At 39.8% G+C, this 24,217-nt stretch overlaps 1 protein-coding gene across 10 annotated transcripts in view; it reads right to left on the bottom strand.

The window, feature by feature from the left end:
• TOX2 (TOX high mobility group box family member 2) overlaps window positions 1-24,217 on the bottom strand; it is a 220,198-nt gene that overhangs the window by 139,227 nt on the left and 56,754 nt on the right. For 9 of the 10 annotated variants that reach the window (XM_053393911.1, XM_053393912.1, XM_053393918.1 and 6 more), the window contains exon 2: window positions 9,754-9,819. The exons of the other annotated variant lie outside the window; for it this stretch is intronic. In XM_053393911.1, coding sequence (XP_053249886.1) covers window positions 9,754-9,819 — 66 coding nt within the window. The remainder of the gene's footprint in view (window positions 1-9,753; window positions 9,820-24,217) is intronic. 10 annotated transcript variants of the gene reach the window in all.

Here is a 24,217-nt window from a genome sequence, read left to right as displayed (position 1 = left end):
ATTCTTTGTTGTTGTTGGTTGCACTTACTTACTACAAAGCACTCATAAGCACAGTAATTTCTGCCTATAGCACAGAAAAGAAGAGATAGAGGGCAATTGTGGAGGAGATTGAAACAATGCACAACCTCACTAACAGCAATTCTTAGCAAACAAGATGGTGGAGTACCACACGTGGCAGCCTCAAAGCCAATTGCTGAGTACTGTACAATGATGTGGACAACTGGCAGACAACAAACCTGAATCAATAGCTAATGCCTGTAGCCACACCTAAAGTGGCTAACCCTGTGGTAAGACCATCTACAGCACATAAAGCCCTCCTCAAGGAGTGGAGGGAGGGGAATCTGGAGAAGCCTGCAAGACTTTTTAAGGAGCATTTTCCCCATCCGATATTTGTCCTATCCATGTCAAAGCCCTTATGAGATGCAGAAGAGCAGGATGCAACAGTGTGGTACAGAAGGCAAAGACCCTCAGAGCAGGGCTTTTATGGTGGCTGCCCCACAGAGATACGTCGAGATATGACTGGCACCCACTATCAGCACTTCCTAGAAACAACTGCAGACATTTTTGTTCTGACAGGATTTCCCATCTGGATAAATGTCTCTTTTCCACAAATGTTTATTTTGTTTAGTTTTAGTTTTGTTTCAAATGTATCTTCTGGATTACCGGTACATATTTTTAACTGGGTTTCCCACCCCCACCCCATTTTATTGAGATAATTTCCTGTATTTAATGAGATAATTATGCAGAAGATGGTTTTTAGTGTGTTATTATTATTGTCCCCAGTAAGAGAACTCAGAAAAAAATAATTTCTAATGCATAATGCTCATACCCATTACAATTTTGGTCCATAAGAAATCCTGGGCGAACTGTTATTAACTGAAAGGTGAGGCAAGGGAGTTGAGAAGATGCTTCTCTCCTTTCTTAATGTGGTAATGTGCTGTAAGCAAAAAGCTGAAATGGAGGGACATCCGCACAAAGTCCCTTGGTGTATGTCTCCATTGCTTCCCCATGCACAACAAAGCCTTCCGCTTAAGACAAGCTCCTACATATAAAAATAATGGAAGCATCGATGACAAAAGTAAAAATATCTAGTTCGTTCAAAGAACAGGCTAGGCACCATCTGTAATTATCCATGGAAAAATTATCAGATTAGATTTATTTGAATTAATAATACAAATAATGCAGGTGACCTTCATAAAAATCATACCTTCTAAGAAAAATGCTAGGAGAAACAATTTTTTGTAGCTTCTGAACCAGTAACAAACGTTAGAAAATGAATATATTGAAGATAAATTTTATGTTTCAACATTTTCCAATTATAATACCCAACAATGCAGTATGATATGGCAAAGGCTATTAATGAGTTGTATTTCAGATTAAAAAAAAAAAACCCAACCAGAATAAAACTTATCTTATCACAAGTTTATAAGGATTCTTGGCTGTGCTGAACATCAAGTGGTACCATAACTGACAGATCAGTTGACTGACATAAAAATTCAAACTTACTCATGTATGAAAAAAGTAGCAATAACATAATGTATCATTTATGCCCTGTTTTAATAAGGTGATGAACATTAATGACAACTCTGGGTGCAATCCTGCTTGCTCCACGCAGAAGGTGCAAGGGTCTATCATTGCCCTCCATTCCCACATGACAGCCCATGTTGTCCATGTCTGAGCATTTCCTTCCAGCAGGAGATGCCCTGGAATTTTACTCAAACTTTCAACACAAAGTCACTCTTGTCAGATATGGGAGCAGGGCCTTGTGTCTGGACCTGGACAGGAGGTGGTGGTTGCTCAGTGCTTTCGTGTGAGGCTTATGCTTGACGTGAACACTTCATCCATGACAAAACTCACAGCAGTGATGACTGGGGACCCAACCAGAAATCATGATAGAGAAGGGGGAGCGATATTGGACTCTTAACTGAGCTCCTTTTTGCCCTGAGCTCCATGCTTGAGGCAAGTGAGATTGTGCTTTCTTAATGCCACACTTTATATTTCAAGAAAGTGTAAGAATTCTGGCTTTGAACTTAATGTTAACTTTAAAAAAAAAAATTGGCACAGGGATTTTCACATACCTAGGAAGAGCTCTCCATAGACATGTCAATTTAACCAGTAATGATCCTGTTACCTCATAGGAAGAAATTGCTTTTAAAATAAATGATGAAAATGTTGGGCATGTGGAGCCCAGAAGGGTGAATTTTTCCACACGTGGCAAATACATTCAAAAGGGCTACAATTTTATTTTTTTTAATGACTGCAGAAAGCATAAAGGAGATGGCAGGGTATACTTTACTCCTAGACCCTTTAATTTACCTTCCCAATTACATTAAGAAAAATATTACTAAAGAGGATAAAGAATTAATTCTCAGTAGGGCCGTCACAGCACGAATAATTTTGGTCCAATATTGGAAGTCTCAGAAGTGCCTGTCTGAGGCAGAATGGCTATCCAAATTATGATATACTGCTGTGCTAGCTAAATTAGGATCTTAATCAAGGGGTAGAGAACAAAGCAGAATACAAGACACTTGGGCTGCTTTTCTTTACTTATGGAGAAAAAAAAATAGGTGTCCAGAAAGGATAAAAAAAATAGTTTCATTAATTTAGAATATTAGAATTATTCCTAAATGCATATATTTTCTGGAGCTTTTAGAAATGATAAATTATTATATCCATCATTGGGTGTTTCTTTAGATGCTGCATATTTCCTTCTGTCTTTGGACATGTACTGTAGGAGGGTTATCATTTTGCTTGTTGCTATGTTTTGCTTCCCAAGTTTTTTGCTGCTGTTCTATTGGGTCTATTCAATGAAGGTCTGCCAGGCTTGCATGTTGAGCATGCTGCTTTATGATAGTGAGTCTTGGACAACTTACACCCATCAGGAGCGATGCCTCAATGCCTTCCACATGTGCTGCATCAGGAAGATTTTGGGCATCACATGGCAGGATAGAGTCTCAAGCAAAGGTGTGCTCTCCCAAGCCCACATTCCCAGCAGGTTCGCACTCCTGTCTCAGCAACATCTACGCTGGTTTCGTCATGTCTACTGAATGGAAGATGGCAGGATCCCCAAGGATGTACTCTATGGGGAACTAGCTTCAGGCACCAGGCCCATTGACAGACCAACTCTGTGTTACAAAGATGTTTGCAAATGAGACATGGAGGCTGGCAGCATTAACCCTGTCATGTGGGAATCCCTTGCAGATGACCACAGCACCGAAAGACAATCAGTCAAGTTGTGTACCCCAGCAGTGACCAAAGGAGGAATGGCTGCTGGGAGGAGCACAGAAAGCAGATACACAGTACACCAGCATCAGCACAACCAGACACCTTCATCTGCCCCAGACGCAACAAAACATGTCTCTTCTGTATCGGTCTCTACAGCCCCAGCAGGAGCTTTAACTCTCCAGTGGTTTGACTTCATGCCTGAAGGAGAATTCTTCCCTTGTCTCCCAAAAAAGATGGATGCCAGCAACTATAGAATTTTGGATGGTTCTTCTTCTAATATAAATCATCTTGATAGCAATTAAGGCTTGCATATAATTCTACCTTTAAAAAAAAGAAGACGACTGCAGTTCGGTCAGTAAAAATGATGATTTCAGAATTAGTCTAGCCTAGCCTAGCCTTCTCCTGCTTTGCATGCACAGGGAATGTTTTATACTGAATATCATTTGGTCCTGCTTTTTCTGATTGTTTGAATAAGCTCAAACAATCATAAGCATAACGTCATTATATGGTTTGGTCAGTAGGTGGCACTGGTTTTGCCTAGTTTCCTGACCCATAGTTTAAACAAACCACAGTTCCCAGGTTTTGACACCATGGGGATTGGAGAACTGTGGTTCATTCAGAATCAGAATAGAAAGCTTCTGATCTCTTTCTCACCGGCAAAATGAAAAGAGTGACAGGGGACCACATGAGCCTTAAATTCGCTGCAGCTCATTTGCACAGTGGGAAATTAGCTTTTCTGCTGACAGAATGTAAGGCAGATGGCCTTAATTTTTTATGGAGTCTGTAGAATTAAACACAAGCCTTAATTTCTCCAAAAGGAAGAAATTACTCTGAGATTTAGAAGGAAAAGCCAGCAGGTTGCTCCTACTGCTCATGACCATCTTCCACCTATGGGGGTTGCCTCACTTTGCCAAATGGTAGAGCCAGCCCTGGCCTAGAGTCCAAATGAGACCTTAGTTTGAGCCCTCTGTATTATTGCCACCAGGTAAGTTTAGAGAGAGAGAGAAAGAGAAGAGGGTAAGAGTAGAATGGCAGTCCTGCAAGTGTTTGTTTCTTTAAGAGTGGGGAAAGATAGTTTAAGCAGTTATGAGCCAGGCTTAGGCACCAAAGGCATCAAGGCCCAATTCATAATAGGCCCAGTTAAACAAATTTACTGTTCAAATCCCATGGAAAACCAAGCTCACACTTATCACTAGTTGTTCTTTCTGGGTTAGTTTAGTTGAACGCTGTAAGCCCAGTCTTTCTGCCTCAACAATGGTACCGAATGGTAGCAAAATCAGCAGCAGCAGCAATATAAAGCTGGTTGAACAAGCTAACAAAGTAAACACCATAAAAAAATACAGCAGTAACGAAACGACCAAGTGGAGACCAAATTAAAACCAACATCTTAAAAGCAAAACCTCAATGGAAAGCAGCCTTTTCACTTTCCATTGGAAGGTAGAGGGAAAGGGGGTCCACCATGTTACTGAGAAGATAACTGCCCTTTAGGCCCTCACGTATGCGTGCATGCTTTGTGTACAACATTTATACACGCTCTGTTTTTACAGAAAAATTAAGCGTGATGAATACTTAACAATAATCACAAAACCATAAAAAGCAGCAGACAATTTCAGCATCAGAGAATAAAACAGCACAGAAAAATGCAGACTATCACTGAAAATATGCAAAAGATCTAAGATTCAGTGTGTATTCAAAAGCATTGTAAAATAAAACAGTCCTAACATGGTGCCAGCAGCCCCTCTTGGGAGGCATTCGATAACCAGGGTGCAAACGTGGAAAAGTCCCTGTAACATTCAAAAAGTGTGAGAGAGCACCCATACTGTTTCCTGTTTCAGAAGACCATTCAACAAAAAGATGTGCGGGTGCAGCCATGAGAACAAGAAGTGCAAAACACTGTTTCAACATTTACAACAATAAAAAACACATCATTTGTCTTGTGTTATTTTCCCAGCCTTATACTGACTTGGGATCTTTAGTGCTATACAGATATGAAAAGGAAGAGGCAATGGCTTCTGTGATGGGCAGGTGTGAAATCATTTTATAATCATAGAACTCATGAGCCCAAACAGCCAAAAAAAGCCATTGGTAACAGCCCTGATAGGACTGCAACCTTTAAGCAAAAGGGCCCTTTCCCCAGCAATTTTGGATTCTGATACTCAGGTGCAAGATAAACATATATTTCATCAAATTTGAAGAAGAGATATGGATATAAATTGCATTTCCATCTTTAAAATTACATTAGTGGTAAATGGGGAAGAATCATGTCCTCGTATATTTTAAAAGTGGTCATTTACACGTTTGAGTGTGTACGTGCTCTTTGTATCCAAGGTGCAACCCCTGAATTTTGTGCAAAAATTATTGCATTCTAAGTAGTGATCCCAAACTACCACATGGAATATCACCACACTTGTTATTTGAATCCCTTCATAGTTTTCTTTTGTCTATCTTGCTTCTCCATATTATATTCGGCATGGCTAGATGAGTCATCCTGGCCCTTGGACTGGGATTCTTTGACCTTTCTTCATGCATTAGTATGTAAAATTATTGCTTACGTTTTCCCAACAAAGAATACTCTGAGCATCTAGCTGCTTTCATTATTCATGCTCTATTAATAATACACTTTGAGTTTCATTCAGAGGTGTACTAGGAAACTTCTGTTCCCAGTGACCTAAGCAGTTTCAGTTCAGATGCTAATGAACTTCTTTTATTTGGCCTGACCTTGATAAGCAACAAAACAAAGAGTTGACTAGCTGTACCAAGCCCGGTGTTTAGACATTGGAGTTTTTCAGTATTTCTCTAGATCAGATCTTTTGTGTGGTGACAAAATAGAATTCCTACAAAAGAAACATGGAAATGTGCACCAGTTTTTAGGAATAATTATCAGCATATTGTTTCACCCTCATATCCAACACCAACCCCACTTGGGCAACCATGTGCTTAAAAATAAGATTTAAAAGGCTAGCCTGTCTGCTGAGGGCAGATTATCTTTGGCAATCACTCATAGCCAAGTAAGATTGTCTTCCATGAACAGTCTTAACAGTGAGTCCGTAAGTGACTGTGGAATACAATTCTGGATGCACACGTCCTTCCACAGTGGGGACATAGGTTTCCAGGTGGAGTTGATCATGGTGAGGGTTTGCCAAATGTGCCTTCCTCTTAGCACGTTTCTCCATTTCCTGAGTTCGAGCATCTTCAAAGTCCATGACACCTTTGGTAAAGGCTGTTCTCCAGTTGGAGCACTCGCAGGCCAGTGTTTCCCAATTGTTGGTGTTTTTACTATTTTTTTTAGATTTGCCTTGAGAGAGTCCTTAAACCCTTTTTGTTGACCACCAGCAGTCCACTTTCCATTTTTAAGTTCAGAATAGAGTAGTTGCTTTGGAAGACGATAATCAGGCATCCGAACAACATGACCAGTCCAATGAAGTTGATGTTGAAGAATCATTGCTTCATACACCCAAATTGAAGTAAATGGGATTGTGTCCATGTTTAAAGCACAGTATGTAGCTGGAGGAATTGACCTAGTGGTAGATATCCTTGTATCCTTTGGAATCCCCTCCAATGAAAAACCTATGTAGCTACCACTTTTTTTCTTTTCCATTTGTGCTTTCAGAAGTTGAATCTGTAAACATGCTCTGCTGTGTGTTTATTTTGCTTTCATTGAGTTTTTCATGTTTCATTACATTAGGATCTTTTATGATCTGGATGTTTCTCATGTTTATTGTGAACCATTTTGGAAATTTACATGGAAAAGTGGTATTAAAAAATACCACAAATAGGTAAATGAAACCATGAGGACAAACAACATTAGCAAACCTCTTTTTCATAGTGTGGGGAAGGGTACTAAACTGATCCCTTCTGTACCCTTGCCTGAGTTTGCAGACTGTAAGTCAGAAGAGATGCTACCTCTTTATCTGGGAGTAGGCACCACTGAATTCAGCAAAACTTACTTCCGAGTAGACATGGTTAGGATTGTATGGTTAGGATTGTGTGGTAAGGAAGGAGATCTGCACATACACAGGCAAAGGAGTGACAGGGGCAAACGCTGCTAATAATTTGGTTTATAGGTGTTAGAAGTTTCTAGCTTCACCTGAAATACTAAATTATCCTTCAAGTCCTTTCCCTGTTGTTTTTATTTAGACTGTGTGTGAGTACTATGCTGTTTTATTTACATACAGCACCCATGTCATTTAGGCATTTTGACAAATATTAAACCATTATGATGATAACTCCAGAAGAAGCTTGGAAAGAGCAGTCAATGATAAAAAGATTTGAAAAGTATTGGATGTGACACGCCCTGAACAGATGGAAAGGGCTTGTGTCCCTTAACCTGCTCAACTGCTTATGCCTAGGGCTCCCTTATGCACACATAACTGACGTTAGGTAGAAAAAAATGTTTTGTATAGCCAAGGTAATGGGTATTTTATTGCATGTGCTAATCATTAACTTAGGGAATGTAGAATGCAGGTTTTTGTTTTGAACACTTTATTATGGTGTTATGACTTTACAATTAATAGTTAACTTTGTCACTTTGTTTCTTGCCCTTTGAAAAATTAAAACGTTTTCTTCTGGCAGCAACTGGAGTTTATCCAATCTCTAGAAACTTCTGACTGGATATATGTCTCACTTCACCATATCTGACAAGCTCACATATTGTACGTCTGAAGGTGAGCACTCGTTTTTCTTCTTGTCTTTGGTTTAACATTACTTTTACATCATGGTCAATCTCTGATCTACATGTGAAGCAAACACTTCACTTAAGAATTCAGATATATGGCCAAGACAAGATGCCTGCCAGAGTAGTCAAGAACATATTGCAACCTTGCCCCAGAAAGCAGATATCAGCATCCAAGAAAGAAAGATTACAGCAGTCTTTGCCTAGATATAAATCCTTTGTGCAGGATTATACTCTGCAATGTTTATTGCTGTGCATTTCTGTGACACAGACTGATAACTTACAATATGCACTGAGTACTACATTATGCGGAATGCAGTTTGTAGTCTTTTCTCAAACCTCCGGTGGAGCAATCAAATTTACTGAAGACAGTGAAGCACGCTTGCAAAGATTTGCTGCCTATTTACTCAGCTAAGCCAGATGCATAGGAACACAGGGTGGTGCTGCGTAAAAGAAAACCAATCATAGGATTGGAAAGCACTTCAAGGGTCATCTAGGGATGCAGGAAGCTGCCTTACACAAGCTCAGTATTGCCTACACTGGCAGTGACTCTCCAGGGTTTCAGGAAAGGGGACAATCCCATCCCTACCTGAATTGTACCTGAGACTTTCTGCATGCAAAGCAGATGCTCTACTACTGAGCTATGGCCCTCCCCCATCACAAATGTATCTGGGCCTGATTCCAGTACCTTGAATAACTTTTGCAGGAGGGGAGTCTGAGGAACTGAGACATATAGCGGTGACGAGAAATGAAGTTTCTGGCCTAATGGACAAAATAAAAACTGAAAAATCACTGGGACTATGAGAGTTCTCAAAGAATTCAAATGTGGAATTGCTTATCTTCTCACAAAAATATGTGACTTGCCCCTCAAAGAAGCCTCCATATCTGATGACTGGAAAGTTACCTATTATTTTAAAAGGGGGAGAGTCCAGGGCAGGTCCTGGCCATTAACAGGCCAGTTAGATTAACATCCGTCCTGGGAAAACTGGAGTAAAGTATTGTTAAAGATAAAATAGCCAAGCATATTAGAGAAGAACAAGCTGGGGGTCATCCGGCAAAGCTGAATGTTGGGAGATTCAGGACAAACAAAAGTAAGGACTTCTTCACAGACAAAAACTGTGGAAGCCTCTACCACAAGATGTCCTGGTGCCTGCCAACCAGTATAGCTTTAAAATGAGATGGTGAATGAGGCTACCGCTGGATTCTGGTCATTATGGCTATATGCTGCCAAGGAATACTAGCCATTGTTGGGGGAAGGCTGGGACAGCAGGAGGGGTTTATTCACTGATGTCATGCTTTCAGCATCATAGAGGCATCTCATTGGCCACTGAGGGGAAGAATGTTGGACTATACGGGCATCTGGTCTGATCCAGCAGAGCTGCTCTTATGTTCTTAGTAAGGTGCCACAAGGCCAAAAGAGCATCACAAATGAGTGCAATGAAAATGATGTCAAGCAAGCCGACCGGTCTCAAATCGTGAATCCTCATTTGAAATGAATTTCAAAGCCAACCCTGTGTGAGAGATCAAATGTATAACATGAGAAGTATGAGTGTGCCTTTCCTCCAGTATGCGCCGGCTTTTCATAAGGTGGTAAAGGTTAAAAATGAAACGAGTCTTCCTCTATAAACGCTGTTCTGAAATGGTAGAAAACTTTGCACAGCCTTTGCAGACATTTACGGGGAAGGTGACATCTGAGATGCTATTTGACACCTCTGCACAACTCTGCACTACGCCGTGTCCTTAGTAATGCACAAGCAATTCAATTACAACTAATACAGGACAGCACACAAGCAAATAATGAGCGTTGTTTGATAGCCTGCATATACACACAGCCCACAAAGATTGTTACGTTTTACCTGATTTGCTGAGAGGAACTCCTGGTTATTGTCATTCATTCCCATATACATGTTCTCTCCGTCAAACTGGAAAGACAGAAGAAACCAGTGGTTATCACTGTAGCCAGGAGAGCTAGGTTCTGCTGCTATTTTAGGCATTTTCCAAGCACTTTCATTCCAAAAAGTTCCATTTTGCCTGAAAAGCGTGAGCTCATACTGACTCTCCTGCCCAAAGCAAATTGGGTTGTATACACCAACTTTCCCATGGGTGCTCTTCATTAACATGGACAAGGACATGACCCCACACATTATGCACCTATAGAGAGGCATCCTGAGATTGCATGTCCAGTGTAATCAAGGCTCAGTTTGCATCTACTGAATGAGACTCATAAGAAATTTAAAAAAATAAGACACACTAGAAGAAGTTCTGTAGATCCCACTTTCAGAAAAACAGAGTACTCCACCACCTTTTATCACCCATCAGGATTTGGGGTGATGGTCAAGGAAGCTTTACTCAGAGTAGACCCATTGAAATTAATTAACAAAACTGAGGTCCACAAATTTCAATAGGTCTACTCTGCATGATTTTACACCCTTGGATTTTACACCCAAGGATGCACACTGTCCCCTCCCCCACATGTTGCACCAGACATTGTGGGGTAGTTATTTTTGTTCTTCTCCCTTTGCTCCCCCCTCCACTGGGTCCCTGGAAACCTGAACCTTTAAGAAAGGATTCTACTTAAACAAGGGTATTCCCACCCCCTTCATTTTGCCTGCTCTATTCTTGTATTGGATTGCAAAAGGGGTTCATTCAACTCAGCGAGTGTTAGAGGCACAGTCTCTCCCATCTAACTTGATTATAGGTTTTCCTGTCATGGCTCCCCTGAGCCAGTTTGGAGCTGGTTGTAGGTGAACCAAATCATCTGCAGTGAGTTGTCCTAGCAGGTTATGGTAGCCTATGGAGGGAAAGTACACTGCAACTTCCCACCTAGGAAAAAAATATACCTGTATCTTAGAGTGTGTTCATATTATTGCTTTTGAGTACAGTGAGCTTGTTGTCTTCTGCTGCGTTTCACAGCCCCCCCCCCAGCTGCTCACATCAGCAAAGCTTCAATTCTTTTATGTCTGAGCGCACACCAAGGGATGTTGAGCGGTGGGGGTGTTTCACACCATCGCTAGAGTTGGATTAGGAACAGCTTTAGGGCTACAATCAATGTGAAGCTGGTTTGTGAAACAACACAACGCACAGTGGTACCTTGGTTTGCATACGTCTTGGTTTGCATACATTTTTGATTACAAACACATCAAACCCAGAAGTGTGTGTCCCGGTTTTCAACCTTTTTTTGGATTATAGCCCTATTATTATTATTTTTGAATACGAACAAAAAAAATTTGGAGGCCCCATTGGTGAAAGTGTACCTTGGGTTACAACCTGTTTTGGTTTACAAACGGACCTCCGGAACGGATTATGGTTGTAAACCAAGGTACCACTGTACAGGATACAGATGCATTTTGGAAATTATAATGTGAACACGGATGAAAAACCAACACTGGAAATGAGAGAACAGTAAATGGGAATGTGAACACTTCCTTGATCTCCTCTATACAACTTATTTTCTGACTTCTAAAGATTTTACCCATGCCACTTGGAGAATGGCACTATTTACATCTCGGATTGTGTGTATGTCTGTGTTTCTGCTTGCCAATCCTTCCCTGCTACTTGATACTTTGGGTTATCCTCCAACCAATATCTCTTGCAAAGTCATTTGGAAACAGAAGCAGCAGGCTTCCAACAGAAAACTGATCTTACAATTAACAAGAGTCCCTGCCCAAGACACAAAGTCTCAGGTGACCCTTGCCTCCCGAATGAAGGAAAGGCCCTTTGGCATACAAGGCTTTCTCAATCTAGCAGCTGATACTCAAATAGCTCTACTACAGGCACAAGATGCTGGGTGTAAACCCTTGTAATTATACAAGCTATATTAGACTATTTCTTACAAATTGTACTTTCTGCATTAATTACAGTATTAAAAAACATGTAAACCTAAAAGGAACTGTGACAAAGATTAACCTGTGCTCCAGTTTTCTCTCCTGCTCACCTTTACTTATTTCTTTTGTCTCCCTCCTTTATTCAGCATCTTATCAGCATGAATCTGTCAAAACTGCTCGAGTGAAATCTTACTCATCTGTATTGCTATGGGGCAACGTAGCAAAAATTATGCACAGGTGGTGAAATATCACGTAAGAGTGCTTTGAACCGCAGAGACTGAGAATCTGAAGGAAATCACCAAACTTGTTCTGATTTCTTTCTCTGGTGCACATTCTTACAGGGAAGGCCCCAATCTTACCTTCAGAACTGTGCAATGTAATAAAGCTTCTACAGTAAGCTCAAGCCAGACTTAAAGAACCCCTTTCTTGGTTACTTTATCTGAGCACCAGAAAAGGACTGGATGCCACGGCACAGCTAGAGGTAGCTGATATTTTGCATTATTATTCAAATTATCTGGGATTTTGAACAAACAAAAATATAAAACAGGTCAATGAAACTTTTTTAGTACATCAGCATCACTGGTTGAAATCTGTAAGCTTCAGGCTTTAAACAGAATTCTTCTGTTTAAATGATTTTGAACAAAGGCTGAAAGGCTGGAGCTATATGAAATGCTGGCAAACATGGGATCCTGCAACATGATTGCAGGTGCTGGGTGGTCGTTGCAGGGGGAAATACTTGGGAGAAGTAGGAATGCTTATCTCGTCCACCACATAACACTTCTCCCCATCCCCCAGGTACCATTTGCTGGAAATGTTGGGATGCAACCTAGCTTGTAGTAAGTATGGTGGTTTTGCATGGGGAGAATGCAGATAAAGCGAGGAAACTCCAAGCTTCCTAGACTGTTTTTCCGAACTAACATGCGCTAAACTGATACTTTTAGGGTTGCTAACCTCACTTCCTCCATCCCTTCCTTCTCCATTCATCCCACAATGAGAGAGAAGACATCTTGTGTGTCTCTACTGAAATGAAAGAATAAGTATGGTTCTTTGTACCTCCAACTTTGATAGAATTAAACTAGGAACGACCTAAATATGCATTTTCTTTAATAAACTTAGCTTTACTGTCTTCCACACTAAAAATCACAATGAGACTGCATCTAAGGGTAAACATGTTCCTCTAAGATATTTCAGTGCAAAAGTTCAAACTTCTTCTGATGCATATAAACTCAATATGCCATCAGCTTTCCCATCAGCTGGACACAGAGCCTGGAAACAAATCTGTTTGGAGTGAGGGGTGGTAGCAAAAGAACAGAAGAAGGGGTTGTAGGAGGGCATTGGCAGGCAAGGAAAGGATAATAATCCCCTTCCTCCCCATCTCCCTTGATAAACATCCCCAACCCTGTTATTTAATAAAATACAGAACTGAAGACCCCTGTTTTACAGCTTCATATATAGTCCCTACCTAGCAAGGCATAAACTGAAAATAACTGAAGAATTTTAACCACACTGGAGAAAACCAGAAACAATAGCTTTGATAAATAGGTACATCAATGACACCTTAATTTACATGTCATAAAATAAAGTGCAAGACTCAAAGACCTGCTCAGTTCCTTTGATGACACAACTACTATGTCATCATGCACTGAATTGAGTTTATGTAAGGATGGCCACCACACTGCACACAATGAAAGGTAAAGTAATAGTGACCTGGGTGTGACTTAGGGTGTGGAGAGGCTGGCCACAAACGGTATTGCATCTGTTACACAACATGAAATCAACTCATGCTATGTACACCATATGACCTACACAGGGTCAGCAATGGTTAGGGCAGGATTCCCCTACTCCATCATTCCAAATAAGCACCAGAAAGCTTAGTGTTAAATTGTGTTGTACAAAAATGTACAAGCAATAATGTATATCACTCAGTCACCTTTTAATTCTTTTAAAGTAAGAAAGAACAAGAGACAAACTCCCACTCTTCCCCCTCAAAAATATGAAACATATGGATTTTCAAGTTTTGGCCTACTAGATGAATTGCCCTAATATGAGTTATGGAGGAATGTGGATGCTTTTAATTACCCTACAAAAAGCCTCTGAACTGATTTGTCTGCAATTTGGCAGGCTTGCTTCACCCTGGAAAAGCTCCTGTGCTTGTAAATTTCATCCACTTTGGCCAAATGGGGAAAAAGTTATAGCTATTTTAGATTCCCAATTATAGTGAATGGGGAACACACAGTTTCATTTTATACAGAACCACTTAGAACTCGAATTTACAGCCTGATGCAGATCTTAGGGCTGATGTGGAGCCCTAATATATACACATGTGACTTCAATATTACAAGCATGTTCCTATTTTCTTCTGTGAAATGTTAGAACGTACGCTGTTTCAGATATTGTTGCACCATATCTAGTCTGCCATAATCTCAATAATTTGCAACTACATTAAGTGGTCCAGATTCCAGATCAGTAGAGCTAATTCCCACAATGATGCAACTAGAAAACAAAGGTTGCAGCTTTGAAACCATGATTACAAAACACAAATCAACAGGAGGTGAATTTAGCATTGCACCAAATATTGCATATCTTCTATTCCAGATGTACACTCCTGCAAGCAGTATTAATCTACATCTCTCATAAAATGCACGCTCATTTCTATATCCATTCAAAACCCATTATTTTCCATCTCCAGGATGAAGCCCTAATTGTATCAGCTCCATTCTAGAACTAGGCAAGAAATTGAGTTCATCTTCATATCTGCCTTTTTAAAAGGTGCTATTTCCTTGGAAGCAAATGCAGACTCTCCCGTTATGTAATTCCAATTTGGTAAAACATACTTGTTTTATTGCTTTATATACTATACTTGTCGCCAACTCAGTAACTGTAATGAAGCCTGTCTTGAAAATTACTGTGCTTCTGATTGCCAACCAGTGAGGCTGAAAATCAACCCTCAAAATTCAGGGGAAACTTCAGAACTTCCTTACTGCAGATTAGATTTTTTTTTTTTACCCCTCCAGGCAGTAAGGGCACAAACAAATTTATTATAAAAATTCTCCTGCCAGGGTATTTTTTCAATTAAATGTTTGCCACTTATGCTATAGCCAGGTATAGGAAATAAATAATGTGTGCTGCATTCTCATTCTCATTGCACTGCGCAACGAAATTGAAGACAATCGGCTTCATCATTCCACACTGATTTACGGTTGGAACAAAATATTTTAATATTTTCCTTTTGTTAGGATGGTTTTCTCCCAGTTTCGATTAGAAGTATCTCCTCATGCATGTCGAGATACTAATCAATTTCCAGATATAAGGACATACATTCATCATACTCTATTTCCGATAAAAAAAAATCGATCTGATTTATCCTTAATTACCTAAACATCCTGAACAATGGAAACAGTTTTCTTCCTTGTTCTGTTTATTTGAGAGAGAAAATAGCCCGGAACTACTGTCTTAATTATTCTTCTGTCCCCATGCAATTGATTTAAAATACATATTTTACTTTGGATGCCCAATAAACAAAGAAGAATTTTAGAGCAGAAAAAGAAAAACAAGCATGGGTGATGTCTAATTCTTGCAAAGCTCTGAAATATTTTATCTATTCTATTTAAATTGGATATTAACACTACCATCATTTTATTTGCATGCTGACTTTCCATAGTTAAAACCATGCTCAAGGTGTCTTCCAACATGAAATTTTTCTACCTAACTACAAATATAACAAAAGTAGTCACAAACCATTAATAAAACACATTAGAAAGTACTCAGCCAAACTGAACAATTTCCACACAAATCGTAAGATTGAAAAATAAAGATTTTATTATTATTATTTTTAACCCTAAATCATACCCCAAACAGAAGAGTCTGTTCAGCAGTCTTGGCTTTTGCAGGTGGAATCAATCAGGTCCCTGCCCTCCCAGGCCAGTTGTAAAAAGGCATGCAAGGCAGGGAGCAGGTCTCACAGCCAAAATGGTCTATCTATATTAATACTCAGTTGGTTAGAGTGTGGTGCTGATAACACCAAGGTTGCAGGTTCAATCCCCCTGCATTGAGGGGTTGGACTAGATGATCCTCAGGGTCCCTTCTAACTCCAGAATTCTATGATTCTATATATAATACATATAGGGTATATAGGGCATCTATACACACCACCACTAAAAGGAGGAGGAGGTAAACAAGTGGGCATTGTTACTACCAGGGACCAAGTTATGTTTTTTAAATGGACAGGAGGATTTTAAAAAAAATATTAATTTGGTTCTTCAACAAGTAATCCCCCCCCCCTTCAGATTACAGGCAAGTTTGTTGAAGAACAGAGTTAGGAATTTTAGTTTAATATTCATTCATGAGCAGTGTACCAGCTTAAAAAACATCAGGATTTGGTAGTTTGCATTAAACTATTTTTGATACCCACTTACTGAATTTCAGCTGTTGCTTTTGACACTTGGGTCTCTCCTTTTGGCTTATCTGCTATCAGATTTTAATTGAATTGGTTCTCTTCATATTATATTACACACACACACACACACACACACACACACACACACACACACACGTATTATATTCCTCTGTTTGTTCTCTAGCGCACTGTTCTTCTGTGTTGTTGTTACTGTTTGCTGGTTACATAATTTGAAGTAGGGTGGGACTGTGTGAGAAATAACACCACGCCTAGGATTAACTGACAACCAGCCATGGAGGTGTCAAGCTGAATTCAATGGCTTAATCGAAACAAAAAACAACAAAATTCCTCCAAGTAGCACCTTAGAGACCAACTAAGTTTGTTATTGGTATGAGCTTTCGTGTGCATGCACACTTCTTCAGATACACTAAAACAGAAGAAGAAACAATCTGAAGAAGTGTGCATGCACACGAAAGCTCATACCAATAACAAACTTAGTTGGTTTCTAAGGTGCTACTGGAAGGAATTTTTTATTATTATTTTGTTTCGACTACGGCAGACCAACACGGCTACCTACCTGTAACTAGATCAATGGCTTGATGTTTGTTGAGTGTGGTATCTGCAATGAGCTATGGTAAAAAAAGCAACTAAGTGTCTTTAACCTTTTCGTTCAAAGTTCAAATTTAGCAAAATACCACCCTCCACGTTGCTTAGGTAGCAACTACAAAACAGATTCCCATAAATTTGTTTCTTCTTCAGTTTGCAATTTTAGGTCATTTGTTCTAGATAAAAAGCAACGGAAGGCAGCTTTTTAACATTTTTAAAGGTAACATTGGCATGCACTACAAATACTATAAGCACTATAAAAATAGTAAAAAGAAAGCTGTAAGAATTGGGATTTTTTGTTTGTAAATAATCTTTAAAAAATACAAACATCTTGTCTGGAATCGGAACAGGAAAGCACTGTCAACAAAGCAGCAAATTTCACAGACATTGCTGGGAAAGCCTGAGAGCAGTCTGGGCGTGTTCCTGGAGTTGGTTTTGCTCCTAAACTGTCTGGTGGCACCTGAGCTCAAAGATGTTTTTGCAGTTTTGCCAGATGCTGTAGTTATACCAGCCAGTGGAGAAAGAAGATCTGGCCACTTTCACACATCTTGTTCCCAGTCAGTATAGACAACTGCAAAGCACTCTGTGTGGGGCTGCCCTTAAAAAGTGTTTAGCCCCACACAGTTGTAGCAGCCAGAGTGTTAAATGGGGCCCATTTTTCTGAGTACTGTATGCTTCTCTGGTTCTAATTTGCATTGGCTTCCAGTTCATTTCTAGGAACAACTTCACAATCCAAATTCTGGTTAGAATCATAGAACTGTAGAGTTGGAAGGAACCTCAGGGTCATCTAGTCCAACCCCCTGAAATGCAGGAATCTCAGCTAAAGCATCCATGACAGATGGCCATCCAGACTCTGCTTACAAACCTCCAAGGAAGGAGTATCCACCACCTTCTGAAGGAGTCTGTTCCGCTGTCAAACAGCTCTTAGAATCAGAAAGTTCTTCCTGATGTTTAGTCAGAATCTCCACTCTTGAATCCATTGGTTGGTGTCCTAGCCACTATAGCAGGAAAAAACAAGCTCGCTCTATTCTCCATGTGACAACCCTTTAGATATTTGAAGATGGCTATCATATCTCCTCTCAGTCTCCTCTTTTCCAAGCTAAACATACCCAACTCCCTCAACTGTTCACTTGTACGGTTTCTCCTCTGTGTTTGTAGATGTACGGTCAGTTTCGAATCTTCGCTGATGCACTTTCCGCACTCCGTACATTCAAATGAATAAAAGTATAAATGTATGTTTTACTTACAAAGCAGTAAACCAGGGATCGCTAATCCAGCAGCTTTAGACATCCTGGTTGGTGGTCCTGTTTTGTGGGTGGTTTGTTGGGTGTGTGTGGAATTGGGGTTTGTTTGTGAAAGGGCCTTTCTGATGGGAGGTGGATGGAAGGCTCAAGTATGTTCCGTATGTGTTCTATTGAGAGACTTTCTCTAATTCTGTGCTATACCACCACCCTCAAAGCAGTTGTTTTGTAACTGGCACCCACAGCACTTTCTCAAAATTCAGGATATGCCTGCTGACCCAAAATGGTTGTTAATCCTTGCCCTAAACAGTTTGGGATGTTGCAAACCGCTTGATGAAGTGGTTGTTTGTTTATTAAATCTGTATACTGCCCTTTATCTGAAGATCCCAGGGCAGTTCACAACAGAAAGAAGCTGTGTATCATTAACAGTGATATCAAAATCCCAATCTGCAAATGCTACTATTTTGATTGAACTATATTGAGCTTTTAAATACTGAAGTGCTATGGGATTTTTTAAAGATATGGCTATGTCGTGTCACATACTTTTGCACAGAATGGATGAGTGAGCCCATAGGCTCCAATGCTACCAAAATAAACATGCTTAAAATAAAGGGGGCGGGATCGAGAGAGCTCCTGGGTAGTTAATATTCAATATCCAATGAAAACAAAGGGAGCTTTTGCATGGGTTTGTCTGACAATCTTAAAGTCTTGAGTCTTAACCAATCTTAAAGATTATGTCTACCAGGGATGTACAGGAAATACCCTTTTATTTGTTAATTAAAGCAGTGTGTGTGTGTGTGTGTGTGTGTGTGTGTGTGAATAGCAATGCTCTTGTGTCAATACTCATTAAATTTATACTGCCATGCGGGTTGAGATATAATAACATACACACCTGCTTTTATTATTTATTTATTTGTAAATAAAACTTCTAACTTCATTATAAAAAATTACATTTCCTACGTCACTGGTGTCCAAACTTTTTTCAAAGAGGGCCAGATTTGATGAAGTGAAGGGTCCTGAGGGCCGATCAAAGGGCCAACCAAAGTTGTTGATTTTTAAGGGTTTTTAATAATAATAATAATAATAATAATAATAATAATAATTTATTATTTGTACCCCACCCATCTGACTGGGTTTCCCCAGTCACTCTGGGCAGCTTCCAACAAAGATTAAAAAGACATCTTTAATTTCAGTATTTTACCCCAAGAAATAAGCTGCCACTGGGGCCAGGTTAAACCCACCAGTGGGCCGGATTAGGCCCCCAAAACAGACTTTGGACATGCCTGTCCTACAGGCTTTAAGAATCGAAATACTGTAGTTTTTCCTTCATCTTTTTTCTCCTTCCATCTTAGCTGTAATATTAATCCCTGTGCTAGTTCCTTCCTTGTAAAGTTCCAAGTCCTTGTGGCAGATCAGAAGCCATATGTACAATCTGCAGGGTTAATACTAAAACAAACACCTCAGAATGCTGCCATGCCTGCTTTGTCAATGCTCATTTCTGTCAAGTCCCAGGGATGTAAAATGTCTTCCTCTGGCCTGCTGCCATCGAAATCTCCTACCCACAGGGCCACCAGTGTGTTTTCCTAAAAGAATTATTAAGCATCGGCTCCCTTCTGGGAACATATACCACTAAGGTTAGCCTAATCTCTTTTAACTGCAGTTTTCCCATTAAGACCTTTATACAAACTCTTGCCCACAGTGATCCACTTAGCATTATTCATTTGACCACTGAAATGCATGGATTTCCCCTGAGTTGGTAATGTCAAAGAGGGTCAATAGTTCAGCAACAGATTTATTTAAACCCTCAGAAAACTATAGGGAACTAAGTAGCAACAGTTCTATTTCTCACTGCTGCACACACTATGTGACAGGGCTGACCACCGACTTTGTTTTCATCGCTACAGCATGCATTGTTATTTCTCACGCTATTTAGGTGGTTACAGAAGCAAAGCTACTGCAAAAGTGATTTGGCATTTACTAAGGAATGGTTTTCAAGCTGCTGTGAGATTCTGTTTTGGATTTAATGCCACATTTGGATTTAAAGCCGGTGAGGTAGTTTTTCTTTCAAAGGATTCTTTCTTTCTACTTTTATTTTATTATTGCAAGAGAGAGAAAGAGGGACAAAATCAAGATGAAAGTGGCAATTCTGACCTTTTGGAAGCAAATGCTTTTGAAACAAACAGGACCTCCTGCTCAGTAAACAACTTCAAGGAGTGTCAATGAAAGATGTGTGCTCCTCATCCCAGTCGTTTCAAGCCTAATAACGCATGTAGTTCATGTACATTTGCTTAAAAATAATTCCCACTGGACTACAGTCTAAGGGTGCTTTATGGGTTGTACTGTTAATCATCAACAATAGTAAGGAATTTGGAGGTACTGCTGTACATTAAATAATACAGCTACTCCTTAGTGGGCATAATTCATATAATAATTCACACAGTTTATTCAAGAACTTGCTAAACAGTTCAGATCCTTCCCATATAACCCTCAGCTTCAGTAAGAGAAAGTTAGTTTTTAGACTGAAATGGAAGCACATTAATATTTTTCTCTATTTCAAAGTCTAATTACAATTCTTCTCCCTCTCTCCCCACTTTGCCCCTGCCATTTTCTCTTCCCATTATAGCCCTCAAATTGGCCTGCAAATTTTGTTCCTTATTCTGTCCCTCCTACAATCTTTGTCATGGAAATTAGAAACAGAATGTGAAAACACTGCAGAGATCAAACTCCTGAGCTAACCCTTTCAGGGCTGAATGTATAAGAAAAAGGAAAGTGTTATAAAGAACAGAGATTACTTTGCAGCCATTTTTTTGTTCAGCTATTCCTTCTATGTGCTTTTTCCTAAAAGACCCCAATAAGGAAAGGCTATAAAGATTTCTATATTTCTACAAAACCATGGGTTGGGTCCAATAGAATTTCTTCTCTGTTTAACAAAGGTCAATACTTTTCTCTTAAATCGTGGAGATGTACTGCTGCTGTTGCTTCCCTTTTTCCAACTTTCCCCAGTAGTCTATAGATGCCTAAAACCCAGGGATTACTATACGAGAGCCAATTAAATTACTCTCTACAGGGCAAAAGAGAAAAATCTCAACCACACATTTTACTTCCCCAAGCATCACACTGCAGCCACCTTACTGAAGCTAAGCAGATTTGGGTCTTCTTGGTTCAAATATTGAAGATTCCTGGAAACCCTAAATACACTGCCTTGAATTCATTGATAGAAAGATAGAATCCATGTAAATTCCAGGGCAGCTTTAAAGTCTCTCCTTTTGAGAATGAACTGACAATATTTTCTTAATAAATGTCCATTATTAAATATGCAAATAGAGCTGGTGGGAAGAAAGCAGCTTTTGCCACTGAACAGTATCCAAAAGATGTTCCTGGTGTATCTGAGACTTCGGAAACATTTCAACAGCAAGCAGAATATACTGCTCTAAAACATGTTGGCAAAGATTTACCCAGTAAGATATGCACAGGATGGCAGAAGATCTGTCAAATTTGGCTTTCATTTGACCCTCAGAAAATACCTTTCTCAGCAATATTGCCACAATTATGTTGGAATAAATAAGTCCTACTGCAAGTAATCAAAGCCTACTCTTAATATACGACCCTTCTCTTTAAGTTACTCCGGGCATTAGCCCAGGAAATGAATACAGGCTCTAAATGCAAGACTGAGAGAGAAAAAATAGTTATGAAATATGTACAGGAACATTTAAACTTAACCCAGTGTGAGTTTTCAAAAGCCAGCAGGCAAAAAACCCCACCATCACTACCCAGAAACATAGATCCCACTGATCTATCTGAACATATCCCAGGATGTTTCAGTAACTAGACTTGAAGTGGCTTTACTTGCTAGTGACTTAATTTGCACCACTGCAATGCAAAACGGGCTTTGGAGCATTTTTATAGGATCCACACACACCCCTTTACTGCATTAAAACATCTGGTGATTTTTTTTTTATTTTTTTAAATCAAATGTAGGTCCCTTTTCAACATTGCAGCTTTCTTTCACAGGGCATTTCCTGCAACTGATTCTGTGACACCTTTGAAAAGCATGCAGAATGAAATAAATTTTAATACAGCTTTCCCATTTGGTCATTTTCATAGTAGGAGTGACAAGCTCTGGTGAAGAGCAATCATGATATAGAAACTGACTAATAACTTTGGGGCTAAAGTTTTCCCTAGGGATAGGAAACCCATAGTTAAGTTTACTGATATTCAACTGCTTGTCACATCTGCAGTTTTACATAATCATAACATTCCTCTTATCCAGGCATGTTTTGTGAACTCACTTCATCAGATACGTACTGCAACAATGGAGTTAAAATGGCAGATAAATGCAAAAACCACAGCCTGTGTTGATTCAATTTAAAATAAGCATAATGACCACTCCCAACAAAAGTAACTGTATCCTTGTAATGTTAAGTAAATCAGCACTTGTACTGGGACAGGAAACCATTATCTATTCAAGTCTCAAGGAATATCAAATAGAACTTTGCTATTAACTTTGTTTTTCCAATTAGAGCTCCCCTTTGAAACTGCTCTGTTGGAAAACAGCCACTTTCAGCACAGCAGCAAAATGCCCAGGTGCTACAAGATGCTTTGCTGTTAACCCGGCTTTATTTTAACCCTTGACTAGATTAGACCAATTGTCCCTGCAGAAGAGTCACATGACATGAAATGCACTGTACCAAATGCATCGCTTTCAGGGTTTCATTTGTTAAGTCACAGATTGTGCAGGCCTGGCTGGTATTTCTTTAACAAAGGAGCAAACAAGTTTTGCATGTCCCCACACATTGAGTTGAGATGTATACACAACTCGAAACAAACAAGGTTAACCGATAATGGTACTGATTTCATATCCTACTCACACAAAGACACCTTGTTATGTAACTCACAGGAAATGGAGAGTACATTTGCACAGAGAGAGATGTTACATACAAAGAATCCACAGAGATTGCCAGCAGTTAATATAACAGTAAAAGATAACCAGAAACACTGCCTTGTTTTTATTTTCTTTCAAGATAAATCAGGGTTTCAGATAAAAATAGAGAATAAGTGCCTGGTTCACAACATGCTAAATGATTCTCATAATTGAATGTCAGTTAAAAGAATGCCGGGCCCTCAGTTGGTAAGAGAATGAGACTCTTAATCCCAGGGTTGTGGGTTCAAGCCCCATGCTGGGCAAAAGATTCCTGTATTGCAGAGGGTTGGACTAGATGACCCTTGGGTTCCCTACCAACTCTACAATTTTATTATTCTATGAACAAAGGGGAAACGGTGCTTTCTTTTTATTTCCCCATGGCTGTACTCAAAGCAACAGACAAAGCAGCACCAGGCAGGATGATCAGCCATCTAGTGGTGGCTCAGCACTGCCTTCTTGTTGCTGCTTTTTCTTCTGTGCTTAGGGCATCACCACCTCTGTTGGTCCCTTCGCCAACCCTGCTGGTTGTTGGAAGGCCTCCCCACCTACTCACCTGCCAATAGGGCAGGAGGAGGAGAGAGGATCCAGGGCCACCCGTCAGCCATGGCATAGCAGGCCAGTCCCAAGGGCCCATAGGAACCTGGATCTAGACCTGCAAAGCAGTTTATGGTGGACTTTAAATTCTGCCTGTACACAGCTGCACACTCAGGCCCAGTTGGTACACAAGCTACATTAAACCATGGTTTTCCTGGCTTAATTATGGATTGTTTTTAACATCAAAACGCAACCTGACTCCCTAAACATGGGTTGTTTGGAGCCCAGAAACCTGCACCAGAAATCTTGGTTTGAGGCTGGTTTATGAAACTCAGTTTGCACTATCATTTACCATCTCATCCAAACTCAAGCGCCCAGCGGAACCCACCCACTTTCTATCAAAGCAAATGCAGCACACACTGTATTACAGCCAAATAGTATAAATTATTCTTGTGTGAGGGAAATATTCCTGAAGTATGATGCCTTTTTCAGGGGCCTATACAAGTCTCATATCCATCACTTAAGTTGCACTTAAAATTCTAGAATACTACAGAATACAGTTTGCAGTAACATAAATCATTCCAGAATAAAGTTTGCCGAAACCTAAATGCAGGCAAGGCTGAAGGATGTTTCTTACCATTAAAAGTTCAGGTTTATTTTTAATGTGGAAGTTTTTCTCTACCCCTAACCTTTCCGTATTCCCCCTCCCCAAATAAGTTCTCTCACTGATCAGCCCTAATATGAATAATTTCTTCTGAAAGCCTACATCTGTGCCAATTTTCTTCATGTTTCTGTTCA

Source organism: Podarcis raffonei, chromosome 6 (genome assembly GCF_027172205.1).
Source record: "Podarcis raffonei isolate rPodRaf1 chromosome 6, rPodRaf1.pri, whole genome shotgun sequence".
In the NCBI taxonomy this organism is placed as follows: domain Eukaryota; kingdom Metazoa; phylum Chordata; class Lepidosauria; order Squamata; family Lacertidae; genus Podarcis; species Podarcis raffonei.
Note: the sequence above shows the minus strand (reverse complement) of the source record. Positions and strands in the feature narration are given on the sequence as shown.